General features: G+C 41.0%; 1 protein-coding gene across 1 annotated transcript in view; it reads left to right on the forward strand.

Annotated features, from left to right (window-relative positions):
• Positions 1-9,469, forward strand: part of prim2 (DNA primase subunit 2) — a 54,771-nt gene extending 45,302 nt beyond the window's left edge. Inside the window, exons 12-14 of the mRNA XM_061910373.1 lie at positions 2,753-2,835; positions 3,152-3,220; positions 9,000-9,469. Of these exons, the coding sequence (XP_061766357.1) occupies positions 2,753-2,835; positions 3,152-3,220; positions 9,000-9,248 (401 nt within the window). The 3' untranslated portion in view covers positions 9,249-9,469. The remainder of the gene's footprint in view (positions 1-2,752; positions 2,836-3,151; positions 3,221-8,999) is intronic.
• Positions 9,470-10,417: the final 948 nt, after the last annotated feature.

Below are 10,417 nucleotides of genomic sequence, written 5' to 3' on the forward strand. Positions count from 1 at the left end.
TGTCTGCTTACAATGAAATCTATAGGAGCTGCGCAATTCCGCCTATAAAGCCCTTGGAAAAACCTCAAAATGCCTCCATTGAGGTTTTATATACATGATGTAAGTATGTATGTAATGAAGTAACGGCAACATTTGTACTAACATCTAATATTTGTTTATTTTTAAAATTTTAAGCATACGCGGCACATTAATTAAAAAAAATGCATCATGTGTGCTTATTTTTTTTTCATCAGTGATTATTACTTACTGCAGACTTTATGAGAGCCAAGAAACAACAATTTGTCACTTACTGTGCAAGGTCTGCTGTCATTAGAATGCCGACTGCTATTCCCATTTAGGTGAAGAATGACCATAATCCTCGCTCTTATAATAACACTATTACTTGGTCAATAATTAAGTCACGAAATGTAAATAGAATAGGATGTCACGATCCAGGTTTTTGCACTTCCGATCCGATACCGATATTGTTTTTGCACTTCCGATCCGATACTGATACTGGCCGATACTGGCCTATCCGAGCATGTATTAAAGTTTAAAGTTATTTAGCCTACTTAGTTGTCAGATTCATGCTGAAAAGGGGTTTAGTACTCTTGATAACAACTAGCCAGCTGAATTAGGTGAGTTTGAATAATAAAAAATAGTTGGTATTCAAGGATAAACACAAAATATCAAAAATTATACATGACAAACAGAAATGGCATCATTAAGCAGTAAAAAAGTGAACAGTATAAAGTGCAAATAATGCTGTAAACAATATTAAAAAAGCAAAACACACACACAACCAGAGTGGGGTAAAATGTCTATAACTCAGCATCAATAGTTGCTCTTGAACAAGTGTAAACTTAAAAAAAAAAAAAAATATATATATATATATCTACACAATCCCTTCAATTGTTTGCCCCAGTCAGGGGGGGCAAACAATTGAAGTCCAAGCATAATGGGGAGCACTTCGAGATGCTCAGGTGTCAGCCTGCTCCTGTGTTAATCTATGATGAGTCCTAAAAAGCCTCTCACTCGCAAGAGTCATTAAAATGTCTTACAACTTTACCACCACGCTTGACTTTATTGTGGCATGTTTTGCACTCCACCTCTTCATCTTTTTCGTTTTGTACGATAAAATAACCCCACACAGCTGACATTTTTACAGTAACTTTTAATCCACACGGCCATTTGAACGGTTAGAACGCAGACCTGTGGATGTTTTGAAGGTGTTCTGGAAAATGCGGAACGGAGTTTAGGGGAGCAGCAGAAGAGTGGAATGTATTATTTAAGTCGGTGTGTTGGAAAACACGGACTGGGTTTTTTTTTTTTAAACTGGACCTGGATCAGCATTTTCCCATGCCTTGCTGATACGCATTTTTTGTTAAATATCGGCGGCCGATCCGATCCAAATATCGGATCGGGACAACCCTAAAATGGAATATTGTTGGCGATTTCTGAATGGTTATTTATTGGATTTTATGGGCAAAATCGTGGAACTCCCATTGACTCCATTGTAAGCGGACATTTGTTTACATTTATTTAATATTTAGATTGCATTTAAAAAATCCATCCATCATCATGTCGTTCATAATGATTGTGAACGATAGGCAAAATTCCCCAAAAAACTGCAATTCCCCTTTTAAGATGGAGGAGGGCAAACGGACGATGCCTTCTGCCTTGGTTTGTATGATACATACATTTTTTATCATACTTTATTCTACTATTTTATTTATTACTTGATACTATGTGTGTTGTGCTGCTATTGCTACTGGCATGCATCGTGTATATAGTGTGTTGCTGCTAGTGAAACCTTATTTCCTTGAGGTTATAAGGAGGCTCAATAAAGCTTTATCTAATCTAATCTGACCTGCTATCTAATTTCAATGACTATTTACTTATTACTGATCATTATTAGGCCCTGAGATAGGTCAGTGAGCAGAATATTTAATTTCATTGCATTTTTATTCAACAGTGTCATTATAAAAAAAAAGTAATAATAAAATGTCAAGTCCTCCAAAAACTGCTTTAAATATATTGTTATAAATAATACCATCAAGATAACACACTAACATACACAACATTAGTATTGTCCTCTATCAATAGCAACACATACGTTCAATACCATTGAAAATATTTAGAGCGTTCTTTGGAATGGGACACTATAGCACCAAATAAAAAACAGTTATCCCAATTTAGATCCTAACATAAACAATTGCATCAGTTTATGTTGTGGGGCCGAAAAGTAGTCAGTTGGATATTTTAATTGTTTGAATACATTGTTTTTGTAGCTTTTACATTTTAGGATGATTTAAGGAACATAGGTGACAATTCCAAAATGATTGCCCCTGTGATGAGGTAAGATAGGCTGCAGCGCCCCCTGTGACCCTTGGACAAGCGGTAGAAATGGATGGATGGATTAATTAAAAATCTTGATCAGTTTTATGCAAAGGGAACAAAGCAACGTTCATGAAGGCGTTGTTTGATGTGTTTGATGTGCAAACTGCCAACCTTGTCTTAAAGCCCATCAGACACCCAACATTCATGACCTCTGATGTCTTCTAGATGAAAAACACTCCAACTGTTTAAAAAAATAAGTCTGACCAGAAGCTGCTATATCTGCAATGTGGTGACCAACTTTCCAATTAATTTCTATTTGCACGTCCTGTAGCAGCCAGGTGTCCCACAACATTTGAGAATGTAGCGTACATGTTCATTGTCTTGTATTCCTCGAGACCTGTCCAAGTCTTCATGTTCATTTTGTGTGTTCCAGGATGTCCATTCCGACACAGTGACCACGAGCTGCTGAAGCAGAAGCTTCAGTCCTACAAGGTGTCGCCCAGTGGGATCAATCAGGTATTTGGATGTCCTCAGGCCAACATTGTCTCTCCAGATCCCTGACTGCTGTAGTAATTGATTCTACAGCTATGCCAAAGAGACGCCCGTTACTCCACGAATCTGTGTTCATTTTAATGGCAAGCCGCCCCAGTGTTTAATGTTCCATTCACCAAAAACAGAATCCGTAATTGCCTCCAAAGTTAATTCAACAAAAGGTCAACTCATTAATCTAAGAATAATCCTCAATATACTTGTCAACTGGTTAATTATATCTGCAGGGTGAACATGTTTGTTTTTGTTCACATCCTGACTTTTTCCTTCCCTTTCCCTGCAGATTTTGGAGTTGGTCAAAGGGATGCACTACCAGCTGGCCTGCCAGAAGTACTTTGAGCTGACACACAATGTAAGTCAATGTTTGTTTTCAATTGGATGTTACTACGGTAAAATGAGCGGGAGGATTGGTCCTTATCCTCAAATTACCTGCATACCGTCTATTTTACATTTCACTGCTTTTTATTGCACCATTGAATTATTTATTCCAATATGTTTTGATGCTGGACTCAGCATTGCTCTATATTGAGCTGCAAAATATTGGACATGGCTCTCAGTATGTAGTCGACCATACAGAACAGCAAACTATTGACTAAGTTTAGTCGCGAATGACAGTACTTGATAGATTACTTTTTAATGTATCGTATCATTCAGTTATGACCCATAAATGCATTGTCTCAACTACGAGAAATACAGTGGAAGCTGTAAGTCGGCCTCGCTTTTGTCGACAAATAGTCGAGACACTAATGGTAATGGGTCATTTTTATGAAATGTCGATATGTTTACTGCAGGGGTGGGCATTACGCCGATCGCGATCGACTGGTCGATCTCGGAGGGTGTGTCAGTCGATCTCAAGCCAGGCATTAAAAAATAGACATAAAAATGAGCAATCATCAATCATACCAAGACTTCACTTTCGTCAGTTGTTTGACATTCTCGGCACCCGAGGATCTTGTGGGATGACGCTGGCTGCTGCGTGCTCATATTTAAGAAAAATATCACTAACAGGGCGGACGCAGAGAAACACATTTTATTTCTAGAGACTCCGTACCTACTGTCAAAACGCTAAAGACCGACTGCACAGTTCCTGTCTTCACCATAAAAGACCTGTTTCATCCTGCCTGTGCTAACAAAATAAGAGTCTCAGAAAGCTAGCGTGCGCAAGCTACGGAGTTTGATGCAAATGTATTTTTTGTCCCCCGCCCTCAGCAACCGCTTTCTCACTTGCCTGCCCACCCGCACACTCGCTGACGTCACTCACCTGCTGCCAGACATTAAAGGGCCACACACATATGCTACTCTCATAACAAAGTGTTTAAAAACGAGTATGCAAGTTGGACAAATGAGATGCCAAATCCAACCACTTTCATGTGGTATTGGACAGAAAGGAGGACTTTTTTTTCCCTCCATTTGAAAATGCGGACGTTATCAGCACCACTGTCTAATTCCAATCAATGCAAGTCATCAGAATCAAATACACCAACTTATATTCTTGTCTTCATGAAAGAAAGGAATCTATGTGTGTTAAACATGCTTGTATTATCATTAAACACCATTAACTTGTTAACAAAAATGTCTCTTTCATAAATAAATAAGTATAAATTATAAATAGGAATGAGGTAGATCTCCTCAACTTGGTCAATTGAAAAGTAACTCGCCTGCAGAAAAAGTGTGAGCGCCCCTAGTTTACTGTATATTGACATGGTATTGTTAACTTCCTGTAACACAGTGGTGTGCCATCAGGGCCAGCAAGGCCTTCTCTAGTGGCTTAACATAAATCCATCCCATCCATCCATTTTCTACCGCTTATTCCCTTTCGGGGTCGCGGGGGGCGCTTGCGCCTATCTCAGCTACAATCGGGCGGAAGGCGGGGTACACCCTGGACAAGTCGCCACCTCATCACAGTCGCCAACACAGATAGACAGACAACATTCACACACTAGGGCCAATTTAGTGTTGCCAATCAACCTATCCCCAGGTGCATGTCTTTGGAAGTGGGAGGAAGCCGGAGTACCCGGAGGGAACCCACGCATTCACGGGGAGAACATGCAAACTCCACACAGAAAGATCCCGAGCCTGGATTTGAACCCAGGACTGCAGGAACTTCGTATTGTGAGGCAGACGCACTAACCCCTCTGCCACCGTGAAGCCCCTAACATAAATCATGATCATAAATTAGTTAATTTTAGTTTTAATTTGCTTTCCTAAATATATTAAAGTAGGGCTGGGCGATATTGGCTTTTATTAATATCGCAATATTTTTATGCCATATCACGATATATATCTCAATATTTTTCTTTAGCCTTGAATAAACACTTGATACATATAATCACACCAGTATGATGATTCTATGTGTCTGTATTAAAAGATTCTTCTTTTAATACAGACACATTCTACTTTTAAACTTTCATGCACAGAGGGAAATCACAACTAAGTCAATTGACCAAAATTGTATTTATTAAATACCTTTCATTCTCTCGCGGGTCAATTTTTTCATAAAAGAACAAATTAGTAGTGCTGCTACTTTTTGTAGCAACACTTCTGCTGCATACTTTGCATATTGCTGTTGTCTGCTGAATATCTTCCCGCTTGAAGCCAAACCACCGCCAGATGATGGACCCCCTGCTGTTTTTTGGGGCATTAATTGTTCTTCCTCCATTTGTGATCACTTTCGCACCTTCTCTCTCTTGTCACTCAACTCGCTCTGCTCTGCTTGCGCCACCTGTCTCAGCTAACGTTAGCCATGCTGCTACCTCTCTGCTCGGTGAGAGCGTATGACGCTACATGCGCGACAGTATGAGATGTATGTGAGAAGGAGAGACGAGAAGGAGTGAGAAACGCCTGTAGTGTAATACTCGCAGCTAAAATCAACTGCGTGAGAATGTATACTCGAATATTACGATATAGTCATTTTCTATATCGCACAGAGATAAACCCACGATGTATCGTTTATATCGATATATCGCCCGGCCCTATATTAAAGTATTCATCATATTCTGTTCATGGCATATTAGTCTCCAATGTTTTTTTTTGTCAGAGCTTTTATCCAATCAGAATTTGACTAGCTTCCCACCTGCTCAGTGGCCTACTGCAATGTTTTTGAACCGTTTTTAAGTCAAGGCATATTTTTAGCGTTGAAAAAATCCGGAGGCACACGACCAGCAGAAATCAGTAAAAAACAAACTTCAGTTGACATTTAAAAGTTGTTGTTGCAATCGTTGGATATGACTTTAAACCATAACCAACCATGCATCAATATAGCTCTTGTCTCAAAGGAGGTGTACTGTCGCCACCTGTCATATCACGCGATGACTTATTTTGAGTTTTTTTACAGTTTCCCTGTGTGTAGTGTTTTAGTTCTTGTCTTGCGCTCCTATTTTGGTGGCTTTTTCTCTTTTTTGGTATTTTCCTGTAGCAGTTTCATGTCTTATATTTCCCGCATCTACTTTGTTTTAGCAATCAAGAATATTTCAGTTGTTTGTTTGGGGCGGCATAGCTCGGTCGGTAGAGCGGCCGTGCCAGCAACTTGAGGGTTGCAGGTTCGATTCCCGCTTCCGCCATCCTAGTCACTGCCTTTGTGTCCTTGGGCAAGACACTTTACCCACCTGCTCCCAGTGCCACCCACACTGCTTTAAATGTAACTTAGATATTGGGTTTCACTATGTAAAGCGCTTTGAGTCACTAGAGAAAAGCGCTATATAAATATAATTCACTTCACTTTGTAGCCGTCTTTGTGGGGACATTGTTGATTGTCATGTCATGTTTGGATGTACATTGTGGAGGCCGTCTTTGCTCCACAGTGAGTCTTTGCTGTCGTCCAGCATTCTCTTTTTGTTAACTTTGTAGCCAGTTCAGTTTTAGTTTGCTGTTATTAATGGGAATGAATTCTTCCTTCATTTGTTACCAGATCCGCACCTTCTTTCTCTCTTATTCCCACTCGTACGGCTACGTTAGCAGCTAACTTAGCCCAGTCTGCTACGTGTCTGCTCTGCGAGGGCGCACACTGTGACGTGTGGCGGGACAGTGTGTGACGTATGTTAGAATGTGCGCCTGCTTGTCTGTAAGAAGGAAAGACAGGAAAGAGTAAGAAGAGCATGCAGTGTAATGCCCGCCGTTAAAAGCAACTGTGTGAGAGCATATACTCCAATATTACGATATAATCATTTTCTATATCGCACAGAGACAAACCCGCGATATATCGTATATATCGTATATATCGCCAGGTCAAAGACTGACCATATGTCCTCTTTTCACCGGACATGTCCTCTTTTGCACAGCTGTCAGGGCGGAGTTTCTTAAATGCCTCAAATGTTCGGCATTTTAATTATTGTTTACACAACGTGTAGTACGCTACTTAATATGTCCATGTGGAAACCCGTTTGGTACACCGCCGCACCGAACCGGAAACCCCGTACCGAAACGGTTCGATAAAATACCCTTACCGTTACACCCCATAGCGTCAAGACATTAAAGGGGAACATTATCACCAGACCTATGTAAGCGTCAATATATACCTTGATGGTGCAGAAAAAAGACCATATATTTTTTTAACCGATTTCCGAACTCTAAATGGGTGAATTTTGGCGAATTAAACGCCTTTCTGTTTATCGGTCTTTTTGCGATGACGTCAAAACGTAACGTCACCGAGGTAATACAGCCGCCATTTTCATTTTCAACACATTGCAAACACCGGGTCTCAGCTCTGTTATTTTCGGCTATTTTTTGGAACCTTGGAGACATCATGCCTCGTCGGTGTGTTGTCGGAGGGTGTAACAACACTAACGGGGGGATTCAAGTTGCACCACTGGCCCGAAGATGCGAAAGTGTCTGCCGCCAGACCCCCATTGAATGTACCAAAGTTTCTCCACATTTTACCGGCGGTGCTAAGTTAGACATGGCACAGAGATGTATGGATAACCTGCAGATGCATTTGCAACGGTAAAGTCAACGAAATCACAAAGGTGAGTTTTGTTGATGTTGACTTATGTGCTTATCAGACATATTTGGTCGCGGCGTGACTGCCAGCTAATCGATGCTACCATGCTACGCTAATCGACGCTAACATGCTATTTACCGGCGGTGCTAAAGCTGACATGGCACAGAGATGTATGATAACCTGCAAATACATTTGCAACAATAGTCAACAAAATCACAAAGGTGAGTTTTGTTGATGTTGACTGCCAGCTAATCAATGCTAACATGCTATGCTAATCGATGCTAACATGCTATTTACCGGCGGTGCTAAAGCAGACATGGCACAGAGATGTATGATAACCTGCAAATACATTTGCAACAATAGTCAACAAAATCACAAAGGTGAGTTTTGTTGATGTTGACTGCCAGCTAATCGATGCTAACATGCTACGCTAATCGATGCTAACATACTATTTACCGGCGGTGCTAAAGCAGACATGGCACAGAGATGTATGGATAACCTGTAGATGCATTTGCAACTGTATTACGTTTACTTCCACCCACATTTAATGGGAAAAAAAACACTTACCAATCGACGGATTTAAGTTGTTCCAGTGTCACAAGATGCCAAAGTCCTGATCGTTTGGTCCGCACATTTTACCGGCGATGCTAACGCAGCTATTCGGCCATGCTATGGCTATGAATAGCGTCAATAGCTATTCGCTCAATAGTTTAAGTTTCTTCTTCAATACTTTTATACTCCAACCATCTGTTTCAATACATGCGTAATCTGTTGAATCGCTTAAGCCGCTGAAATCCGAGTTTGAATCCGAGCTAATGTCGCTATATCTTGCTGTGGTATTCGCCATTGTTTGTTTACATTGGCAGCACTGTGTGACGTCACAGGAAAATGAACAGTGTCTTGGCAGAGAGCAAAAAAAAGGCACTTTAAGGCTTTTTTTAGGGATATTCCGGGACCGGTAAAATTTAAAAAAAAAATATTCAAAAAATACAACAAGCCACTGGGAACTGATTTTTATTGTTTTTAACCCTTTTGAAATTGTGATAATGTTCCCCTTTAAGGATTACATAAATCGATATTGCGGTATTGTCTCAAATATTTCTAAAATATACCGGTGTAATTCAAAATAGCGCCCAGCCTTACAAGCCAGTGTGGAGCACAGTCGCTTGACCTGCCTCTACTTTGTCATTTGAAGGTGGAGGACGTCTACTTCTCCCTCAGTCACCCCAACCAGTACTTTGTGGAGAGCCAGAAGATTTTGCGGGGAGGCAAAGACATCAAGCGAGAGATGGACACCTCGCAGAGGTCACAGGGCAACAACAACTCCGCGGCCAGAAACTCTGCCGCTATCAAGGAAAAGACGGCGGCGGCGGCGAACACAAACGCGTCGCAGGATTCCGTGGAGATGACGGAAGATCTGGACTCGTACTTTCATGATGCTTGAGTAACTATTTTGCTTCTTTTGTTTAGAAATAAAACGTCACATTTTTTAAAGTAGCCATCCGTCAGTGTGAAGTTGACTTCATGGTGCTTTGGTAAAAGTTTACTGGTGATCTCTCCAATTTCCCAGCTGCCTCAGTAACGATGTCATTGTATCCGCTGGCAAGAGCGTTGATGAATGGTGGCAGGAGGTTGCATTGAAATAAACAATTCCCCCCACGTGTATTATGCTGCCTGCCCCTGGAATATTGCTTCGGTGTGCACAATATCTTCCTAGCATACGTGGTGCTGCTCGCTAACTTTTTTTTCCCCCCCTTTTCTTTCCTCGCTTAATAATTTGTGAAAAATGGTGGCTGTCTAAGAGCCAAGAACCTTTAGTCCTGCTGGAGTAGAGCTTTGTCCATGTGTGCCGCCTTGGCAGAGCAGCCTAATCTTGCTCTTTCAGGACACATACACTATTTGGACGCTTTTCTGGACCGGTTGCATTTTTTTTTTTAAACACCATTATTACTTGAGATCCAATTAGACTCAGCCCCTAGTTGTATGAATACAACTCCCCTTTGTTGCCTTGAATTGTTGAGTGAAGCTTTCTGTCGTGAAATGATTAATTTTGGGGATAATTCAACCATCTCTGATGTGCCAGGACCAGAAGTCCTCACTGTTTACGTTTTTACCGCCAGACCAGTCTGCACAAACTGTAGCTTCTGTTGGTTTAATAGCCAAGCATGGTGCTTAACGTGGAGGATTTGTGGCTTGCTGCTGCTGTCAGCGAAACATTGCTGTTATTTTTGGGTCGCACATGACTTTGCTTGTAGAAAAAAAAAGATGCCGTTTGATCTTCTCAGAAAGGATTTGCAATGATTAGCCATGACCTTCTTCATTGGCACTGTTACTTCGAGGTGTGGGTCGGCCAGTTTTGCAAAATGCTGACATTTTGCATCTAATACCGGGCAAATTAAGGTGGAAAAAAAATGCCTTTGCACCAAAAAGTGAATTTCCACTGGATTTCTTATAAAATATCACATTTATTGTATAACAGTCCCATGTACTGTAGATCTTGTACGGTGTTGTGTGGTTAAGGTGGATTGTGATCTTTTCTCAAGGGACGGCGTGGCGCAGTGGGAGAGTAGCCGTGCGCAACCCGAGGGTCCCTGGTTCAATCCCCACCTCGTC

The sequence above is a fragment of the Nerophis ophidion genome, linkage group LG09 (assembly GCF_033978795.1).
Source record: "Nerophis ophidion isolate RoL-2023_Sa linkage group LG09, RoL_Noph_v1.0, whole genome shotgun sequence".
Classification (NCBI taxonomy): domain Eukaryota; kingdom Metazoa; phylum Chordata; class Actinopteri; order Syngnathiformes; family Syngnathidae; genus Nerophis; species Nerophis ophidion.